This window comes from Oculina patagonica, chromosome 10 (genome assembly GCF_052425735.1).
Source record: "Oculina patagonica isolate OP01 chromosome 10, crgOcupat, whole genome shotgun sequence".
NCBI lineage: Eukaryota > Metazoa > Cnidaria > Anthozoa > Scleractinia > Oculinidae > Oculina > Oculina patagonica.
This window is the reverse complement of record NC_135767.1, coordinates 363,214-386,216: the sequence shown is the minus strand read 5'-3', so window position 1 is coordinate 386,216 and position 23,003 is coordinate 363,214. Positions and strand designations below refer to the sequence as shown.

Genomic DNA, 23,003 nt, shown 5'->3' with positions numbered 1-23,003 from the left:
CAGACCTCCAGCTCGGTTAATAAGAGCTAAGAATCGCCGACTCGTAAATTTCCTAACTGAAGTTAGCATAACCACACTGACCTACTATTGGTAATCGCGCAATCTGATTGGCTACACAGGTGCCTACTATCGATCCGTAGAAGGCTCTCGGAGCGCGCGCTTAGTTTTCGCATAATTTTATCAATCAAAACCTTCAATAAATCAATTCTAGTGATATTCTGAGTTTAATAGATCGGTTAGTGGGTTATGCTTACACAATTAGACGGCTCGCTCTCGGTTTCTACCGGCTTTTGATAGTTGACTCGGGGCTTCGCCCCTCGCCAACTATCAGCCGATAGAAACCTCGAGCTTGCCGTCTAATTGTTAATTAGTGTGCACATAGAAGAGGTCACATATAAACTGAAATAGCAATACTCAATGGTCTTGATGTAGCCACAACCATAATCTTATTACAAAAAAGAAACTTATGAAAACATTTGTTGTTATACTCTTAGATAAAGCGAAAATTGTGATCTTTTAAATCAAACTTCTATTCCAAGTTTTGCCAGTCCTCGTTTTACAAGTCCAGCCCATGCTTGTCTCTCGCCATTCTCGTCCCCATAGCCCTTTCGTTTCTCTTAGCCGGCTGGGCCTTGGCACGAGGAAACAAAGGGCTCTGGGGACACAGGATTTCCAGTCCTAGATTCTAGGACTTCCGGTCTTCATGTATGCAGTCATGACGTTTCAAAAGAATGTATGAGAGAGTCGTTACGTTTTCGACTTCCGTTTAGGAATTCTTTGTTCCAAGCAGCCAATCAAAAAAATTCGAATTAATTCAAAAATTCTATGTCCCCAGAGCCCTCCGTTTTCTCGTGCCAAGCCGGCTAAGAGAAACGAAAGGGCTATGGGGACGAGAATGGTCTCTCGCTCACAAAGCACCTGGCACCCAGATCTCCACCCAGATGCCTTGGGTCGGTGTTGTCACTTTATGCAGATTCACGTAACTCTGTGAGTCAGCAAAAAAGAAATGTTCGCAACCAAATTTGCTTTAAAGCGGGTATCCCCAACACGTCTGCATGTCTTTTCTCCCATTTCGTCCTTCGTGCAGGTACGATTTCAGCGAGCAGAAGAAGCGCAGCCGAGATCAACTTCAGAGCTCACCGATGATGAACCTTTGCCGTTTGATCAAATACCAGGACCCCGGGGAAGATTTCCGACTGTAATAGAGTTTTATCGTCAAAGTGATGGATTTTCAAAATATCATAAGCTAATGCAGAAGCTATTCAAAGTTTATGGACCAATACTTAAGGAGGATGTCACAGATAAGACCCCTACCGTGCACGTTATGGAGCCGGCTGACTTCGAGACTGTGTATCGAGCTGAGGGAAAATATCCGGACAGGGCGGCTCCTCTGGAAGGCTTGACCAAATATCGGAAGAGAAAGGGGCAACCTCACGATCTAGTAAACTTGTAAGTATTATGATAGAAGCTGACTTGGACGTCTGCATGCAGGTACAATTTATATTGTTTGTTCGACAACAACTCCCTGGGGAGGGGGGTGCGAAGAAGAGCAGACTTCCCGGAGAGGGGGTGACCCATGTTAGGTATAGGGGTGCCACTTGGGGGTTTGAAACCCTGACCCTGTTTAGGACAATAAAAACTTACAATACCTACCCTATGTTGGACAACACCCCCTATTTAGGATGACGTGTTGTTCAACCCATTGAAACGTAAACACCCAATCACAGGAAATAAAATAATGCTTTCATTGAAGTAAAAGAGAAAACAATCTTAAAATTTCATACCCTGTCTAGGACAGGTTTAGACCCTGATTAAGACAGATGAACTTGAAATTTTGTACCCTGTTCAGGGCCAGAGGGGTCAAAAACCATACCCTATCCAGCGGCACATCCTGTATAGGACATATGGGAGAGTACCCCCTGGGGAGGGGCAAACTTCCACTTGGGTTAGCCTGAAAAACCCTCTGGTTAGCCTAAAAAAGTCTCTGGTTAGCCTGACTAATGCTCTGGTTAGCCTGTTTATATGGTTAGCCTTCAATAATGGTAATGATAACATGACATATACTTAAAAAATCTGCATCTGCCAATCTGCAGATGTTGCACACCGCCTGGGGGAGGGGGTGCCTCCTATATAAAAGGGACGGGGATGACAGATGGAAAATTTGAAATACTCTACATTGCAACTCATAATTTATGCCTACAACTCGCCATTGTGACGCAAAAGTCTTGATCGCAACTTATAACTTACAAGTATAACTAAAGGTGATGGTGGAAAATACTGATATTCTGTCCTGCTGTTTTGTGAGACCAAAGTCTTAATTTCATTTAGATCCCTATGTGAGACAATAAGCCTTCCTGTACCAGTTATGAGAGTCTCCCCAGGACAGCTATTTACGTTAATAACTTTGTAAGTTTAAGGAGGCTGACAAAAGTTTTCAGCACTCAGTATAAAAGCTGGAAAGTGCTGGAGCTGTTGTCAGCCTCCTTAATTTTGAGTATCCTTCAGACAACCATGTGCAACATATGTACCAGTAATAACATTTCTAGCTACTAGCCCAGAAAAAAATTAAATGTTTATATGTACCCGAGTTGCCTGGTCATATCGAAGTTTAGTTTACCACGATGCTGACCCAGGTCAGCTTTGTTGTCACCAAAAACTGGAATTGGAAACAAAATACAACTTTTTTTAAGGAACCCTCACTGATGGTTGTAGCTTAAAAAGAAAGAAGAAAACAAAAAAACATGTCAAAATGCCAACCGGGTTTGTCAAGCCTTCTACTAGCTAGCTGGGACAACCCAAGTTGCAAAAACTTTTTTTTTTAAAAACAAAAAAACCAAAAACCAAAAAAAATAATAATAAAAATAATATTATAAAAAGGGTTACCCGGCAAGAAAGGTTGACCTGGGTGAGAAGGTTTTTTTGTGTAAACGCTAACAGAAGATTAACTGAAAAAGGGTTAACCTTTGCATTGATTCAACCCAAGTAAACAACCAACCCTGGTTCATGTAATGGAGGCCCTAAGCTCCCAATTATAATTTTACTTCACAGAGCAGGTGGTGAAGAATGGCATAGAATTCGTCAGGCCTTGGCCCCTAAAATGATGCGTCCAAAGGTGTTGGAGGAAAACATTGACAACTTCAACTCTGTTACAAAAGATACAATAGAAAGATTGGCCAAAATAAGAGGGACCGGTGGACTTGAAGATGGAGAAATTCCTGACTTGGAAGGAGAACTAAGCAAATGGGCAACAGAAAGTACGTAAGAACAGACAGACGTCCATTAACTAGATTATTTAGGTCCCATGTGACCATTACTTCTCTTTATGATGATCAGTTTTTATGGGTATTTCCACCTCATCATCATCATCATTGGTCCTTTTTAGCACTATTGGACCCATAAGGCCTCCTTTCTTTTCTTTTTCAGTTTCTGTAGTCACATGTTGAGTGTGAAGGGTGACTAACCTTTTGCAGACTTGCCATTAAGCCATTATTTGCCAGCTTGTTCAGGGTTCCTGCCAGTCCTTCACAGCTACCATAGCGACCCTGGGACCTAAGTCCCACTGTACTGAGTCACCCTGACAGGTAGTCCCCTACCCCACTGTTGCCCACCTCCCTGGGGAACAAGGACGTTAGGGGTTGGTCTTTTGGGAGGCGTATTTCCACCTACAGTGGAACCTCGATATAACAAAGGGCCAAGGGACTGGCAAAATTTGTTTGCTATAACGAGGTTTCGTTATATCAAGGTACTTTCTCATACATTTTACTATTACTGGGGCGAAGAATATCGTTCGTTGTATCAAGGACTTCGCTATATAGAGGTTCGTTAAATCGAGGTTCCACTGTACTAACAGTTATTTTTAACATTTTAGGTGTGGGTACACTGGTTTTTGATTCTCGAATTGGATTGTATGATGATCCACCAAGTGAAGAAGCCATGAAGTTCATTCAAGCAGTGGACGATATGTTTAAGTGCTTGGGCAAGCTAATGTTGGGATTTGTGGAGAAAAATTTGTTGCCTTATATGGATACTCCATCCTTTAAAAAGCTTAGCAAATCAATGGATATCCAAAATGAGATTGGGATGATGTATATTAACAAGAAAATTAAAGAGCTTGAAGAAATGGCTAACAGAAACGATAAATCTCAAGAAAATCAAGGTGCCAGGTTTACTCAATCCATATCAATACAGTGTCTGACATTTGCAGACTGCAGGCTAAAAATATATATATATTGTGTTACCATTACCATTATTGAGAGCTAACTGTAAACAGGCTAACCAGAGTGTTAACCGTGAAGCACTATTCACTTATGTTCAGGCTAACCAGAGTGGAAGTCTCCAATTTAGTCATGTTCAGTGCAGTCTGCAGTCTGCAATCACTAACATCATATACATTATTAAGACTATCTTTGCTGAAATGAGTGAAGTTTGCATAACATTGTGAAGACTGTTAAGAGCAGAAATATTTAACTTTCAGTGATTTGTAGACTGAGATTATATGACGAGTCCAACTACTCCTCACAAGGGGTTAACTTGAGGAATTTTCAAAAACTGAATCACCTAATAAGTGCAAAAATTACTCAAGTTTAGTTCAATAATAAATGACAGAGAAGTGTTCTCTCAGGCTAAAAATGTTATCTAAGGAATTGAGCAAAATGAAGTTAGAATAATTCACACATTTCTGAATAAGTTATTGATTCATGGATAGCTGTAAGATCAAGTAATCAATGAAATCAGTGACTGCATCTTCGTCGCTAAAGATCATTGACTAAAATAATCAACTAATTATTTGGTGATTACGGTACTCACTGATATCATTACTTCAGCTTGATACTGCTTGAAGCCAGTCAACCAGTCCGTAATTTTATAACTGACGTTGTTGTTTTTTAATTCAATAATAATAATAATAATAATAATAATTTAAAAAATATTTTTTTTTTTTTTTTAAAATTATTAATATAAAAAATAATAAATTAAAAAAAAAAAAATTTGTTTATATAAAAAAAAAAAAAAAAAAAAAAAAAAAAAAAAAAAAAAAAAAAAAAAAAAAAAAAAAAAAAAAAATAAATAAAAAATCATTTATATTAGTAATAATAATAATAATAATAATAATTTATGATAATTTATTTATAAATAATTTAATAATTTATTTTTTGTTTAGTTGTTCCTTTATTAACATACCTGTTGGCCAAAAAGGAGTTGACTTTAGATGAAGTCTGCAGCAATACAGTTACCATGTTTGGTGCGGGTGTTGACACAGTGAGTACTATAAATATTAGCTTCATTATTATATATATTATTATTATGCCTATTATTATTATTATTATGTTTTGAAACAAATTAAACTGAGGGTCTTGACAAAGTGCAAGCCATGAGTGTGAGTCATGCGAGCAATTTCAGTTAGCCTCATTGGGCCTCAGCTCACTACATCCTTCTGACTAACTCCTGTCTATTTTTTCGACTATCTTGCTTGTTAAAGTAAAATAAGGAGTCAAGAATGGTCCCTCAAATTGTAGCAGTGCTCTCAATGCTCGCAAAATTTTAGTGGGTGCTCATTTGCTCGCGCTCACACATTTTTACAAGTGCTCGCATGCTCGGTTTTTAGTGGAGGTAGGTTTTTGAAAAGTGCTTGTGGCTCGCAAGGCTAATTTTTGTCAATGCTCGTGCTCGCAAAGAAAAACGCTGTGCTCGCATGCTCGCAAATGTTCACAAAGACCATTTGATACCCCTAAATCAGTAGGCATAGTGGGCACTCATTTCACTCCCCAGACCACATTTTTGTGTAAACTCCCAAGGGACTGTTTTAATTTCTCTTGAAAGGGAATATTTTAATTTTTCTCAAGAGAATACGTTTCGCTGTGGATGATGAAAACATCACTCAAAGGAATAGGAATGTGTCAACACTTCCGGTCCCAAAGTGATATCTATTGAAAGCAAGATAAATGAAGTTTACTTAATACCTTTCGTTGGTTATGTTCTGTTTTTTTTTTCGGTTTGATGGGGTTTTTATCTATGGAAAGCAATTTCTTAAAGGCTGCCTCCGGCCTCAACAAAAGGAAAGATACTAGACACTACAGTCTATTTTTTTTTTTTCATTTCGGACGTGTCGCTCGTCATCTATCCATTTGCATATTAAAGGTAGGTATTTTTCAAAGATCTCCGCTATTCATCGATTGAATTGCTTAGTTTAAACATGCTTAAAAGCTGCTGCAAATCTTCATTGTCAGAGGATATTGACCAATGCGATTTTCTATTGTTACACAATGTTGTCTTCACAATGTAGTCTTCATTGAAAGAAGTATTTTAAGCTCGTCACGCAATCTTTCCCAGTAACTAGAACGGCTGACGTGTAGCTATTTTGCATGAGACTAGCCTCCTACGCAGACATTCTTTTGGCTAGTCACGTAATCCAAAAGAACGTCCCCGGAAGGAGGCTTACACAAATTCGTTAGTGTAAGCAGGAATTTGACAAGGAAAATTTGCAGCCAGCCAATAATCACGGAAACACCGTCATTTAGTCCATTTTATTTACTTGCTATACTGGCTTTTGCTCATCGCTTATAAAATGGTTCTTATGGCGAGGTGTACTAACGGAAACATTTTTTTTAACTGTACCGCACCGTGCCTCTGATGAAATTTAAATAATTAGACAAAGATGAAACACGAGACGATAATGACAGACGCTTGGTCTATGGCTAAGCAGGAATATGACAAGGGGAATTCCCAGCCAGCTGATAATCAGAAAAATCAATCAACTGATAACCTTTCTTTTGGAGCAAAATGGCAGTCAAACTTTAAGATCGGTTTTAACCTGTTGATTTAATGCATCACAAATCGCTTTCAATAAAGTTATCATTTCCCCTACTCATTCCTCATGCAAAATAGTTGGTATCGCAAAGAGTTCTTTGATTTCACTTACCATTCTTCTTACTGTTCCTCGATTAACCAAACGCCTAGAACAGGCTAGTTAGGGTTGGTCAATTTGGGGAAGACTGAGATTAAAAATATTTACAAATAGCACTGACAGTTTCTGCTGAGTAAAGGGCAATAAAGGCAAAAATAAAGTTACCAAAAATAACTCACATCATGCTAACAATTTCAGTACAGTTTAGAAAAAACATACCGAAACTTTAGCTCTCAAGCTGACCCCACACGAGAAAAATGGGTTTGAAATTCTCCATATTTAAGTTAAAACGGACATTTCACGTCAGTTTAAACAAAATAACACGCATTTTAAGCAATTTGACAAGGTTTGACATTAGGTTTCTCGAGAATTCTATAGAATTTAATCCCGAAGAGAAATGAACTACAGTGAGATGTTTTAAACAGTATACAAAATGTTACCATGCTATGAGTAGTTTTTTTGGTAATTAATTTTCAGCGGAATCCCCCAGGGGTGGGGGGGGGACTCCCTATAATGGCCTATACAGGGAGAGGTATGAAAATCTGTCATTTAGGTATTTTAAAGGGCCTTTAATTAAAATATTTCAAACAGACGCAATTTATGGCTGTTATTTTAATTTATTAAGCGCTACATGAAAATGACAAGAAAACGTCCTATTTTAAGTCCATGCCATGTCTCTTAGGTATATGAACGGGGTACCTTTTCCAGTGAAGGTACACAAAAGGGGTACAATTACTGTCAAAATGGTAAATAAAAGGGTAAGGGGTTAGAACTCAGGGCAAAGCCTGCCCGAATAAAACTTTTTTGAGTACTCTAACCCCCCCCCCCCCCCCCCCCGCGCGGGTGGAATCCATCTTAACGTTTTGCAAGATGTACTTGCCATCCCTTAGATGCCCAGTATAACCAGGGCAAGGAGCTTTTTCTAACTGAATGATGAATGATACTTTGAATATCTTATCATTATCATATTATAGACTGCTTATACAACGTTATGGCTTTTGTATCATCTGGCACGAAATCCTACTGTTCAAGAAAAGCTTCACCAGGAAATGTACAGCATTCTAGGAAAAGATGGAGATGTTACAGCTGGAAGCCTTGCAAAATTGTCCTATCTGAAAGCTTGTGGTAAAGAGTCTGCAAGGTGAGTGAATGTTTTTAAATATATGAAGTACATAAAGGAAGGCCTCGGGCCATGCAGCCCATACTGCCAGAGCTTATCCTGGTTTCTGTAGCATTATTAATTGGCTAGGATTATTTCTTTTCCTCCTTGGGTGGAATGCTAGTCCATCGCAGGGTACCCCCCCCCCCCAGCAGAATAGAATAATTCAAGTGGCTGTATAGATTAATTAAAGCAACTAGGAATATTTCTACTCCCCCCCCCCCCCGAACGTGATGCTAGTCCATCACAGGGTTACCCCAGGCATTATTTTGCTGGTACCCATTTATACACCTGGGTGAAGACAGGCACTACAGGTGTGAAGTGTCTCGCTCAAGAACACAACACAGTCACTCTGGGCAGGGCTCGAACCCGGCTGGACCACTTGATTCGAAGTGTGGCACACTAACCATTAGGCCACTGCACCTCCCACTAAACTTAAAGCTAAAATGCAGTAAAAATACTAACTCAGAGACTCAAAGGACAGTTCAGAATGCTAACTGATATGTATCTTTCCTTTATCTTCTTTTCCTTTATATTCTTCTTTAACAGAATGACACCAGTATTTCTAGCAAACAGAAGAGTACTGGAGAAAGATGTAGTTTTGAGTGGTTATTTAGTTCCTGCAAAGGTTTGTGCCTTTATTTTTTAAATTGTTTTCAACTCTACTTAAACACAAAGCGTACTAATGGCAGACTCAGTCCACAATGACTTTACTGAACATGCACCATTTGCGTGGTCAAATCTACATCACAATCTGACGTAAGTGCCTAAAAGGTGTGATAGACATGCCTTACGAAAGACGTGACATTTTCACTTGGCTAAAAGCAAGGGACAGTCTTAACACTCCTTATCTCCATAAACCTTTAGTGCTACACTGGTAAAAAATGAATATCTTTAATTTGGGTTAGAATTTTATGTCTTGTTTTCTTGTTTATTGTCATTTTATAGACCATTATCGGGCTTGGCTTTTATGCTACTGGAGCCTCAGAAAAGCACTTTAAGGATGCATCAGAATACAAACCTGAGCGTTGGTTGAGAGAAAATAAAAAAGATATACATGCCTATGCAATCCTTCCTTTTGGATTTGGGCCACGCATGTGCATTGGTGAGTTTTTGTTGTTGTTGTTGTTGTTGATGGGCCCTTCCGCAAGACCATAGGGTCGTCTTCCATTTTTGAGCAAGCCCTTAAGCCTTGAATTTAAGTGATTGTTGTTACTGTTACAGGAAGCAGAATCGCGGAGTTGGAGATGCATCTTTTGGTTTCAAAGGTAATTAAGTTGCCAGATCTATCATAACGAAAACAATCCGATGTGATACATGATAAGAGAAAACTGCAGAGAACCCAAATGTCGTATGTGTGGATTTGCAGTTTGCGTAGTCAATGCATAAATGTGCCCAGGTACATGAAAATTTCGACGAAAATCTTTAAAGCCCAAACATGTCGTCTCTTGAGACGCAGCACAAATTACTTTTTATCGTTTATCTCCAGTCTGCTTTCGCCAACAACCCACGTCAAAAGTGTTGGCACGATTTCTAAACTGATTCCTTCTCTTCCCCCTCCCCTTCTCAATGTTGAGCTCCCGAACATATTGCACAAACAATCTTTAGCCGCAATGGATTCAACATTGAAAGGGGGAGGGCGACCTCTTAAAATGTTTGCATGTGCCATTGGGAAAGTTTAAGCGTCAAGTATCCGCATTTTTATCTTCTTAGCGTAAGCGCTCCAACAACTTTTGTCTACGGTTGTAGTTCCTAAGTGATGTGCTCTCCCGTGAGAAAGAAAGAGTTCATTTCATACGCATTAATCTGCCTTGTCTAATGGCGTTGTTTTCTCATTTCCTTGTAGATAATTCAACGTTTTCGTTTGGAGTACCACCATGAACCACTGGAAATGATTCAGAAACTGTCAGCAGTACCTGAGAAACCCGTCAAGATTAAGTTTATAGAGCGATATTAGAAATTAACTCGCCTACTGCAAAACTTATTTTGATGGAGAGAAAACCTGTCAGGTGCACACTCACACACTTCATCCATTCACAATTCAGTGTTATTCCAAAAGGAAATGCGTCGCATCTAATGCCTGCATATAGAGCTTTGCTTTGAGGTAGGAATACCATAAAATTTACTCATAGGCTGCTATAGGTATTTTACATTGTATATATTTAATATCAGTGAATAGATTTCACAGTAGTTAAACCATAAGTATATTCTAACCTCAGTTGATTGCCAAGAGAGATCAACAAATTTGTTTCTCCTTACAATATCAATGCAATGTCGAGCAGACAGCTAATGAGAATATAGAAAATCATCAACTGAGGGATACTGTCTTGATGTAACACCAAATTCTCAGAATAAATATTGCAAGAGGTGTATGAAAATCAGTAAGGAGAATTTTTGATAAAATTTAATTGTAAATTATTGCACAATAAAACAGTTGTACAGAAGTAAGCCAGTTTGTAAAATGTAGTTCTAGGAAGTTTACAAAATACAGACTCTCAAAGAGCAAATTATTAAAAAGAGAATTTCACAATCACGAGTCACATCGCTTGTGGAGTCGCGAGGGCGAGCACCCTCTTTTTATTATGCTCACTAACATTTAATATTAATTTTATATTTTCAGGGAGCGTTTACGATATTGTAAGTAAATAAATTGATATTTATATTACCTAAGACACTTGAGGAACTAGTTGTAGTCTACGTAGACGAGCACCTTCCTAAGACTTGCCTCAAAATAACAGTTTACTAAGGTAGAAAAACGTTAAAAAGCTCAAATAAACTAGAACAGAACAACGATGGTTAAGATAGGGAAAGGTTGAGATGGTTTACAAACGAGGAGGTTTATTTTTTTCAACATGCGCCAAAGCTCTAAGACAAAATGATTGCAAGAACACGCTAGAATGTCCTAGCCTTTGGGCCTGCCTTGGCGTCTGAGATGTCCTTCTGTTAGCGGAGGTTCGAGAGTTCGTTCCATTCAAGTCGGTAATTTTAAACGCAGAGTTTAATATCCTTGAATACATGTACGTCTCGTTAATGGAATATCCCGCAACAGCTAAGTGGGTTGCCATAGATTATCCCTCCTTGTCGTCCAGTAGTCATAAGTCAGATAAATCCCGTATATACCTGAGCAAGTATTCAAGAGGAATCTCACCCTGCCGAAGGACTTGGTAGTGAAATTCAGGCAGAGAAAACTTGGGACCAAGTGATTCTAGCATGAGTCTTCTCGCCTGAACAAATGTCATTTGACCAATCATGTAACTAGTTACAGCCCCCGGGGAGCTTTGGAACCGCGTGATATCCTTGGAAGCCCTGGCACTACTTCCCCAAGCGTATTTGTTATAGATGAGTTCAGCTTCCATCCGGGACATGTTGTAGTAATTGATATTGACATCCAGTAAGGTTCGCAATGCTGCCAAAATCTAGAAAAAAAAACAGAAAACTAATTTAAACAAATCCCTTCCAAGTAATAGAGATTCCTATTTGCTAAGTTTCCTAAGACTTCACTTTTCAAATAAAACTGTATAGTTTTGAATGTCCGTCGCTGCAAATGTGCACCGTTGACTAATTATTTGCTTTTGATTTAGAAAAATGTAAAACACTGGAGTAATTTTGCCCAACCCTACTCGAAACTGAGTCACACGGTAGTTCCTTAGCCACCCTGCAAAGAAACGCTAATGAGGAAAGATTGAGTGACGACCCGCCGGACGCCAAGTTTTGTCCTTGAGACGCACGTCTGCGAAGGGCATGACAGCCTATTTTCACATGCCCAATTGTTATCTGGGTCGTCATGCATTACGCTTCTCCTGAAGCGAAGTAATACTCGGGATACTCTTTTGCAACTTGCCGCGTTACGATATTGTGTTGCAGTTTAAAAGCATTACTGTGCGCAGTACAACCCGTGTTGCAAGTTGAGGCAGCATGTTGCACATAGTAGAATTCGTGTATAATTAGCGAACATGTTTCTGCAGCTTGCAACAAGGCCAGGCAGGTAGTAATACGTGCAAGAACGCTTTTTAACTCCCAATGCATTATTATTGCACGACAAGTTGTTGGAAAACGGTGTCCTTGGCCTTTATGCGAAGAGCGTTGCGGAAATGTAACTCGATCGTAATTATAAGCTCCTGGTCTTAATTTTACCATCATTACCTGATATTTAAGCATGCCATACTTTTGTAACAGGACTTTCTTGTCAGTCTTGTTATCGTAAATATCTGTATCATCGGACATAACCGGATTTTCAACGTACGTTGCCCAGCCCTCTGTGAATCCTGGGAAATAGTTTGGCCCGCTCAACCAGGATATTACGTCGTTGCACTTACTTAGGAAGGTCTCCATATAACTGCGGACCTATGTAAACAGAGGAGACAGTTAACTATGTTGGACGCGGCCGAAAATTACCAGCTAGGTATTTCCTTTCCAAGCGAGCGGAGCGAACAAAACGAGCGATCGCGCCTGAGCAAAAAGATGGGGAAATACCGTTCGTTCGCCCCGCGCGCTTGGAAAGAAATCGACTGCCACGCAGGCTAGAGAATTACCGAAAGAGAGAAAAAAACTGCCCAAGCTTCATGGTACCCACTACGCCTGATACCCTGGACAGCTAAAGATCAAAAGACAAACTGCATTAGCTTTTTTCTCTCCTTTGAATTAAGGTGGATTTCCACTGACGCGTAATTTTTTACGTGCGTGAAAAAATTTAGAGACCATGTACGTAAACGAGTACGCAAGTCGTTCTTGTCTCTAATTTTTTTTCACGCACATAAAAAATTACGCGTCAGTGGAAATCCACCTTTACAAACAAATTCGAGAAAGGTTGAAAATGATAAACGTTGCCCATGCTTCTCAATAGAGACTCACAGGCGGTGCATCCTTTTCCTTTCAGTGGAGAGACGTTAGAGAGGTATTAAACGAAAATTTACTTAGTACAGAAGTGGATGTTTTCTTGTTGAACAGTTTTTTTGAGAGCTCGAGTTGCTGGGCTGAAACCAGACTTTTTGTTATGCTGACTGAGATTTCATATCTATTTATATTTATGTTTACAATTTTAAGACACTCAATTGGTCTCTTTTTCCCTCAAACTGTCAAATTCCCATATTTTTGCAGGGTGGGGTGAGGTTTTCGGTGACACGCCAATTTTCCCGCCAAAAGCCCAGCTGCTGTGCCACGCGCGTCACGCCTTGACTTGCATTTTTCTCACAAACAAATCCTCGCGAATAACAATCCAAAAGTGATATGATAAAATTTGTTGTTTTTTGCCAATTCACCCAAAGCAGAAGAGAAGAACATTTAAGGTAAGATAATAACAAGTTTAGCCGCAAAAAGTTCGTATTTAGACCTTGCAAGTTTAACTAAAACTACATCCGCAAGCAATGTTTGAATATTTTAACTCGAGTAAATATTCTCCGTGTAAAAAGTTAAACCTATAGTTCCTGTACAGTTGCTGAACACCTGGTTGAGAAACTTTACAAGGCTTTAGCAACAGGCTAGGGTATATCAGTCCAACCAATTATGATTTTTGTTTTACTTTGGCCCTCTAGAATACAAATGTCATCGACAACCAAACTCGCCTCGGATGTCGCCAATGAAAACTTTATAACTGAACTTTAAAATCAATCACACTGCAGAGTATTTTCTCAACAGCAGGAATTTTCTACATGACAACTAAAGAAGTCGAACATTTCCTTCCAAAGAAAAACTAAAAAGATTGCTGTAATTTGGACGTTCAATATGGCAGTAATTTTTAACATTGCCCGGAAACATTGTTGCGGAAACTTTGTTTCGCTAAATGATTGTCGCTTGCGGAGGCCATGCTACGCGGTTTTCTTGTCTTGGCTAGAATATAAAGCACAAATTAGCGTAAATTACAGTAAAAGCCCACATATAAGAACCTCGATTTTTCCAACTTAGCCTAAATAGGTTCTAATAGAATAGGTATTTGGTAGGATTTTAGGGAATTTAGGCTACTAGCTAGGTTCCTAAATAGGTCCTTAGTTTAATAGGGGCACTAGCGATCAGCACAGATATTGAACTACTACAGGGCATATGTGATATGGAATGTATTGGTGTATTAAATTATTATCTAGAATACAGTTTAGATGATAACCACAATAAATTACTCTTTTCAAAGTACTAGCATCATGTCTTCCAATGCTTTTCTGTATTTTCATCTGTATTTTCATAGGGGTGCTTATAAGAATGGGGCGCTAATTAGAATGGGGGCGCTTGTTGGAATAGGGGCGCTTATTTACAAAAACACATTCGAAGGGGGGCGCTTATTCGGAAGGGGGCGCTTATTGGAAGGAGGGCGCTAAATCGAATCATTACGGTAGGTAGGGCTTTCCACAAGTTGCTCGAGATTTCCCAAAAAGTTGCCCGTAATTTCTCAAAAAGTTGCTCAAAAGTTGCTCCAAAACTCCAAAAAAGTTGCTTCAGACATTAAAAGTTGCTCGAAAGTTGCTCCAAAAAATCCAAAACGCTGCTTCTTATCAAGATAATTTCGTTAAATATATGCTAATTTCCCTTTGAGGGTTAGATTTCTAAACAAAAAAAGATTTCTAAGCAGTTTTATGCAACTTTACAGCAAAAGAAGTATCTAAATAACATATCAAGGGGAAAATTTGTAAAATGATGACGTCATGTTTGCTGAGGATTTTTTGCAATGTTTTAATGCAGAATGAGCCGCAAGTTGAAACGTCTTCAGACGTTTCTAGAAAATCTTCGCCAAACTTCGTAAATCTTCGGAAACGTTCGTATGGCCTTTAAACAACATTCGGATAATCTTCGGAGATCTTCGGTCTGGAAATTGCTCAAAATGCAACAAGTTGCTCGAGTGGATAAAAAGTTGCTCGAAGGGAAAAAAGTTGCTCGAAACATGAAAAGTTGCCAAAAAGTTGCCGAGCAACTTGTGGAAAGCCCTAACGGTAGGTTCTTATACGTGGGTTTTTACTTATTCTAACCAGAAGCATCTTTGTATACTATAGGGATTACCTCAAGATGGTGTCCTGGTAATTGTTCATGTGCAGTGGTGGTCCATTCAGTATACTTTGGACCAAAGTTATCAACAAAGAAAGGCAACATTTGCAGAGAAGGGGCCGCGCAGCTGACACTCTTGGACTCACTGTAACTGTGAAAAACTGCCTCCGAATGAAACCAGGGAACAACTGTGATCGCACATTTAGGTATGGTTTTCTTGGGTCCGCTGTCGTAAAATAGTTTAGAGAGCTTTGGTCTGATAAGGTTCATGGTCTGTGTAGAGAGTAGGAGATATGGTATTGTTACTTCAGGCTTTTCTTCCAGGGGGAGGGCAAGGATACCCCTCAGGATACCCAGGGTAAAAAAAGACCGCGCGTGTGATTCAAATTAAACCTTTAAAAAAGTTATTTAAATTTTTCAAGCCATCTCAAATATCACAAAGAAGTTTGGTACGACATCTTAAACCCCAGAATTATGTCTAAGAGAAATGACTTGAAATACTAGAGAAACACTTATATCTGACGTAAAAATTTTTGCATATACTTCTGGGTATTTCTGTTAGCATCATAAAGTAGTATATCCTCTTTTGTGAATGAACTTCACGGACTGTGATTGGTCAAGAACTATTCAATATCTTTTGAAGTGCATAAATAACGTGACGTATTCTTGTTCTGACATAGCAAGTATCTGAAATGATACGGTTGTTTTACTTTTCGATACTTTGTTTTATAAAATAATCGGACAACAGGGGGTTCACAATCTTGGTTAAAAGTAGTTGGGACACTTGTTAAATCAAGCTTTTAATCACACAAAATAATTTTTTTGTACTACTCTCCATGTAAAAGTATGGTTTTTCAGTGCTTCATGTTAATCTTGGTGTGTGGAATGGTCAATTCTCAACATTGCTTAGGGAGAAGGGGGCCTAGCAGTCAATTTCCCTAGAACTTCGCTGTGCCCCAACACTTACTGACCCGCATTGCAGGTGTTCCGTTGCGCCACAGATTTACAGAAATCAACTCGAATTTTCCCAAACCCTATGTTTTGCTTCCTTGGCAATGCATCAGTTTCCTTAAAAAAAACAGGGCTGCCACATGTCAGGAAATGGTCAGGGGAAAAAACTCTTCATATTGAAGAAAACCCAGGAAAAACTGATATCTACATGACAACCATGGAAACGTTTCATTATTATCCGCATAATATCTCTTACTTTAGTCGTTGTTTTAATCCATGTTTGCATAGCCCTCCATCTAGTTGGACAAAATAACCGCGATGCCTGTTCAGTGGTACACCGGAAAAACGCAGCCTCTCCAGACTCATTAGCGGGGAACGGTTGCGCATTGAAAAACATGTCACGTGATTCCAAGACTCTTCTAAACTCGCTGACAGCTGTGCTGTTGTCTTTCTCAAGTGTGTATAACCTTGCAACTGATACGACCTAGAAGGCAAACAAAGTTTTCGTGATATTATTACAGGTGACCCAAAGCTCTTTTCCCCCACCCTTCTTGGGCAATGGAAATAGGTCATGCACCCTTCTCTATTAACTCCTCCTCTCAAAACGCTATCTTTTTCGTAAGGTTGCTACGTCTTTAAGGTTAACATCTATAACTCGAGCGTTTAACTAATAAATAGACAGTTTGTTTCTGTGTTTCGACTAGGTGTATTAGGTACAGGCGGACTAGTGGCCCTCAGCTTGTTTGTTTGTTGCCTCTTTTTAAAGGGGCGCATCCCACAAGCACCCGCCCTATCTTTGGTTCCACCACTGCTATTATTCTTCTCCGCGCAGATTTTATGGACTAACGGTTAACGAGCCCGAGGATCAATTTATCCAATTTTAACTGCTGCTCAAGTTTTGTTACCTCACCTGCGACATCAAGACATCTAATCGTTCCTGTGCGATGTCTCTGAGCTGTTTGGGCGAGAAATCGAGATTTGTGAAAATTGATATCAATTTCAAATATGCCTGAGTCCCGTTTAGCTTGTGTCCTGAGGGCAACTTCTGAGTTGTCGGCTGATCACTCTTCACCACTCCATTGACGTACACATGGGGAAGAGGGAGACTGGAGAGACCACTTGAAGCGTTGTTTGGAACACAATGACGCATATACTCTGTCTCTAAAAATCTGAAAACAGTTGAATGTAGTCACTAAAACACACGTAACATTAAGCAGAAGCTAGCTTTCTGTTACATTCATTCAGCCTAAGAAATAGAAACTCGGCTCGTTGCCAAGCAACAAGCACGACAGTGGCAATGGCTCTCGAAAAAAAAAAAACAGAACAAGTGTCTTCCCGAGATCACTTGAACTATCTAGTATCTAATCGGAAGTATTTTCTTCAAAGATTTCCACGTTATATTGAACTACTGAAGTGTCCGTGCGAAAAAGACTGAAAGCCGTCGTCTAAGCCTGGCACATTGAAGTGCTTACCTTATCAAATTATGGAGAGGTCTTCCAAGATTCTGTATTAGAGAGTGCTTCAGATAATCTTCCACTGACTGTCCGGTCTGCTGTGTCCATGCTTCCCTTACATCCGGCGTTAATTCGTCAAGAAACTCTTTGCTAAGAAGGATCTTTGCGACCTGAGTCTCTAATATTCCTAATAAAGAGGAAACTGTTACTGTTGTGGTTCTTGTTGGTGATGGTGGTGCTTTTTTGTGTGTGTATTTGTGAACCAGATGTAAAAAAAAGATTAGGTTCCTCTTATGAGTCATTCTTCGCAATTGTTGCCAGAGTTCCTCCCTCCAAACCCAATCGGACAAGAACTCTGCATAATGAGCAAAGCTGCTCAATGCCAACAAACCCGCAATTTGATTGGCTTATCAGACGTTATCTATAATTCGATAAACGACAATAAGTCCTGCAATCGGCTGCGTTGTTGAGAAACCTTCCCAAAAGGATTGCTACCTATCGGTGACATGTTTTCAGTCACGCCATATCTCCATTTCAGTGGTACAGTTGAAAAGAACTGCAAACTTGTTATGCTTAAAAGATTTTAAATTTCTTTGTTTTCCTTGGTTTATAATCACATTGTTATTGAAATCTCAGCAGTGGTCTGAAGTGTCAGCTGCCTTCTCGCCCAAGCGCCCCTCGGGGGATTTGGACGGGGAGACAGCTGACGTGACACTTTAAACTCGTTCCCAAGCTCTCCTTTCCATCCCCCCCCCCCCTCCCCACTCCCACGTGAGCAGGAAGACGTGTTTTTTTAAATGCCCTTCACATTGACCCTTGAGTAAATCAAGCTTTCGAAAAGTCAAGAAGGATTGTCATACGGTTACGATAGCTTTGATTCACTCGATCCTGTCATCAAAAATAATTATCACATCCCGCCTTTCGGGATGTTTTGGAGTATTTATATTTTCCATCGCATGTAAACTGCCGAAAATGTCAACACCTGACAAATACTACTTTTAGAATAGGCGGCAAATCTTAAACTACCGCAATAAAGTGTCAAATAACCGAGCCGAAAAAAATATCATAAAGGTCGTATAATAAACAGTGTATAAAAAGTAAAAGATTATCATTCCTGACTAACCTGTTTCGTTTGAAATCGCGATTGAAAGAAATTTCTTCTCAAATTCACGCACTCCAACTTTGCAAGCTTCCACAGAACGCACCATCCCGACTTTGATGGCAAGCCGTAGATTCTCTTTGTATTGATAAACTGAATTATTATGTTCTCTTAAAAGAACATGCAAAACTTTTATGTCGCTCACACTGCCAGGCTTAAAATGTGGTAAGGACATTTCTAAGTTTGTTAACAAATAACATACTGGCTGCCAACAGAAAAAGTTTGGCCCAAGCATCCAACCTCCAGAGTAATAATTCTCTTCATAAGGGCTCCATCCGAAAGCAACCCTTAAAATGTTTTTAGCAACATACATAGCCTTCCTCTCTCGGAGCCTGAGCTTACGATCGTTCACGTCCGCAAATACAGTAGTTTGGAGCTCGTTGTAAAGAACAGCTCCGGCATCTGTAGCGTTTTTTATTGCTTCCGGTCGGAAATCATAAGGATGATAGATCTTACGAACTTCTAACGTAGTTACGCCAGGTTTTGTCGCGATCAGGTATGGGTGATATGTATAGAACTCAGATTGAAGCTTCTTTAGAAACTGCTCCAAACCAATGCGCCTTGCTTCATCGGAGAAGGAACATTGTCTTTCGTGGTTGTTTTCTGCGGGTTTCTCCGAACGTGAACTTGTTGGGAACCAAACCACAATTACCACAACAATTGCGGCAATGGCCGCTAATGATAACCCCAGAGCAATAAATGAGCGCATAAAACAGCGCTTGGACCAAGCTTTTTCCTTCTTATTGTCCACAAACTTCAATGTAGAAGAACTAGAGGGCAGTCTTTTCTCTCTTTTAGAAGGCATTTTTTTTACCAACGAGCGAGCGGTGTTATCAAACGAGCCAGCTGCGCCAGTGCGTGATAAACTTTAATGAAAATAGTGACACTGAGTACGATCTTTCTCAAATAGTTTTCATTGGTTCTGATTAGAAGGTTAGATTGGGTCAAAAATGGTCTTAATTAATCGCCGAAACAGATTATTGAAGCTTTAAATGATCCATTATTCGTTAATAAACTTTAAGGGTTTTCACAATATCAGACAAAACGAAATTCAAAAGTCTTTTTCTGATTCCAGTGTTGGTAGAAAGGTTGCAATATCATAGCTGTTCATTTTATTAATAGAGAAGGTAATTATTGGTAATCCGTAGGTGATGACACAAAGATATTCAACGAGACGATGAGCAAACAACTGTTATATCACACCATGCAGATATATCGATGTCATATCATGTCAGCCTCTACTCCATTTCAACAGTCTGTGAAAAAAAGAGAATCTCAAGGGAGGGGTACACCCTTATATAAGCTGGCACCAAAGGGTGAGGTTTTTTGAGCCGTTTTGGTTTGAAAAAGGGCGAGGCCTGTTTGCGAACTCTTTGATTGTGCGATCGATTGTGTACTTTTGTCATCGGTATTATTCGTCTCTTGAGAAGTGCGATTTAAAAACGTCGAAAATTTGCAGTAAAAGTTTAGTGAGAGTCTCACTAAACTTTACGCAAACCGAAGCAGTTCCTGGAGATGGGTGTGCACTGAAACACAGAGTAGGGAAAATCACAAACTTTGGTCTGAAGTAGAGTAAGTCGAGTAAGGGTTTTAGGAAGCGCACCGCACACCCCCACCAAAGTTTTCGGAGAGTACCCCCGGGAAGATATTCGGTTGGAACAAATACGTAAATCAAGTTCAAGTTCAAGTTTGTTTTTGCACATAACCATCAAAAAATTAAACTAATTTTACACAGCAGCTGAAGTTAAAACAACACTAGCTAATATTTTGGGCATGTAGCATTAAAAAATGTTTCAAAAAATGCCTTTAAATATACGTGATTTTAGGGCACTCTTGAGCAGGCAATGTATTTATCACAGAATGACTAAATTCTCTTAAGAAACATGTCTAACACATGTCTAACGTACCTGATAACTTATCAGCATGGTAAATTGCCCCGGGATTTAGTCTGATAAGACACTTGGATGCCGTTTTAATTTGAATCAAAAACAACATTTCATAGTTAAATAAACAGCGGTGTTTAGGTTCACGCGTGAAATATGTAAAGGTTACAAGTGATCCCAAATGATAGATGATAACTGATTCTCCTGCAATATATAGTTGTATATTTTAGGCCAAACAATAGAGCACATACAGTTTACTTAGTAGTTACTTTCAACAACCTGTCCTTGTGTCAAACAGGGCCAACGAGAATGCACGTAATTACAGCTAGCCTACGAATACAGCCGCGCGCCAAGTCGGCCGGGAGCGATGAGAGGCGGCTGTATCCACACGCTAAATTACAGCCAGGTGACAAGAGAAACATCCAATTGAAGTGTTTATTATAACTCTTTCATTCCAAAACTCGTAGTTCGAGTTCCTAATTCATTGCTAAAACTTTTGTCAATTCTGAGAACTGATATGTGTTGGGACATCAAGAAGCTATTGCCAAGTTGATGATTTTCTTATTCTCACCACCTGTCTGCTTGGCCGTGTACTGATGATGTAAGGAGAGTTTAGATGTCGATCACTGTTAGGTTAAGAAATAAAGATGGTGTTTGCAGTAACACGGATCTCATACTACGCTAGGTTCAGCGGTTCAAATTAATTGCTAGTTTGATTTCCGTATAACATGTGGAGATGAATCGTCTAGAACAGCTGGGAGTCGAGTATTAGTTCCACGACGGAACGAGCTCCAAAAAAATGTATGGTCTTAAGTTGCTATTAATGACAAGTTAACACACTGGTTGTCTGCAGCGGCAGACTCCAAGGACAGACCATTAGAATTGTAGGTGAAAGAGTGAGGCGAGCAGCGAGTTTCACGCGCTTCGAGCTCGTCAAATGCGCTTGTTGCGAAACCAGGCTCTTTAATTTGCTGGACAGAAAACGCTTCGCTCTGTGCGATATCTAGCAGTATTGCGAACTTTCCATCGTCCAATCTGAAGATGGTCAGTGTGTTTTATATTCTTTGGAGAAGAACCACGCGCGCGCGGTTTGATTTTTCAGCAAAAATTCTAGGCATGCAATACGTACTGTACTAACATGTGCACGGATTTGCATGACAGGTTTTTCTTTGACGAGTCAACGAGTCAAGTCTCAGACAAGTCAATGCTTGTACCTTATAAATAAATATATACGGCGGGTTTCTAGGCTGATTTCAAAACAATACATTTAGCAAGACCACAGCAACAAATTGTCGTGATCTGTGGAATGTTTTGCAGACCTGACTGGACCGGTGAAATAATCGATCGGAGTAATGAAAATAGACGGCAAGACTGATCCGTTCGGTAGTCAGAGAGAGACGCAAATGGCGAACGCAAAAGGTTGGATTGATATTTTCAGAGTAAAAACTGTAATTATGTAACAAAAACTTTACTTGGCTCCTAGTTTGCCTAAAAGAGTTCGGTAACAGGCCTTGATTATTATTAAACAATAATTATTGACAATGTATTAATTTCTTCAATGATGTAGCCATATGACAACAGAAATGTCTAGTTAAAGTGGAATGGATATCACAACATTGTTTAAATTTGTATTTGCGCGTTAACTATTGACGCAATTCCTGGTATGGTTCAGATTTAATGATTTAATTAACTAGCACAACTGCAGTCGACATCTGGGTACTTGAATCGAATACAAGCTTTCTGCGACATGCTTTAATCATTATTTGTTGAAAACTAAACAAACAGTCGGCGCCTATATCACCACAAACAAAAGAAAACAAAAGATTTTAGAGGGTAAGATCACCCTGTTATATCGGTACATTGTATCTGCTTGTTACGAAGCAAGAACGTGTTTACGGAGAGAAAAGGATTTAATTATATAATCCCTGTGGTGTTTGGGAAACAACGTAGGTTGCCTGTAGCCTGCCCGGCGGCAAACGAGCAGAATTTATAGTTAAGACATGTCTTGGGTCAGTGGTTCAAATTAATTGCTAGTTTGATTTCCGAAACGCCTGTGGAGATGAATCGTTCAGAACGGCTGGGAGGCAAGAACATTATTCGTCCTCCATGCCTGTAGCCCGAAATAAAAAAAAATTCATGAGTGTTTGGTTTGGGTTGCTTGGTTGTTTGGTTTGGTTTGTGTTCAAGGCCGGCTTGTCACTTCTCCGTCTAGCCAGGAAATGGGGAAATTGCTGTTCCATTGTATTTTTATTGTGATACATTTGTGCCATTCTAACGGTGCAGACTTCTCTGGTAAATTAATAAATGAGCTATTGTCACAACGCAGAATTCCACAAGAAAAAAATGTTTAATCACTTCAATGTAGTCATCATTGACAAAACAGTTTCTCACAGAAAAGGAATTTTATAAAAGTTTCAAATAAGTAAATGTGCTGCCAAAGTTGTGTTTGATTATTAATTGATATTATGAGGAAATGGCATTTGAAAATCGAATGATGACATCCTGTTTACAGAATTGCCATTTTCCATAA

At 39.4% G+C, this 23,003-nt stretch overlaps 2 protein-coding genes across 2 annotated transcripts; one reads left to right on the top strand and one right to left on the bottom strand.

Annotated features, from left to right (window-relative positions):
- The first annotated feature begins 985 nt into the window (after positions 1-985).
- On the top strand, positions 986-10,249 carry LOC144628100 (1,25-dihydroxyvitamin D(3) 24-hydroxylase, mitochondrial-like). The gene is made up of 9 exons (XM_078486159.1): positions 986-1,449; positions 3,049-3,254; positions 3,869-4,156; positions 5,159-5,256; positions 7,876-8,042; positions 8,610-8,688; positions 9,009-9,165; positions 9,285-9,328; positions 9,907-10,249. The coding sequence occupies exons 1-9, from the start codon at positions 1,007-1,009 to the stop codon at positions 10,015-10,017; spliced, it is 1,593 nt and encodes a 530-aa protein (XP_078342285.1). The 5' UTR covers positions 986-1,006; the 3' UTR covers positions 10,018-10,249.
- A 577-nt stretch (positions 10,250-10,826) lies between these two features.
- LOC144629282 (uncharacterized) lies at positions 10,827-19,444 on the bottom strand. Its single transcript, XM_078487498.1, has 7 exons — positions 18,555-19,444; positions 17,450-17,618; positions 16,888-17,146; positions 16,234-16,461; positions 15,042-15,299; positions 12,204-12,404; positions 10,827-11,476 (listed from the first exon to the last, which is right to left on the bottom strand). Exons 1-7 carry the CDS (start codon positions 19,393-19,395, stop codon positions 11,153-11,155), a joined length of 2,280 nt encoding a protein of 759 aa, XP_078343624.1. The 5' UTR covers positions 19,396-19,444; the 3' UTR covers positions 10,827-11,152.
- Between the last annotated feature and the right edge of the window lie 3,559 nt (positions 19,445-23,003).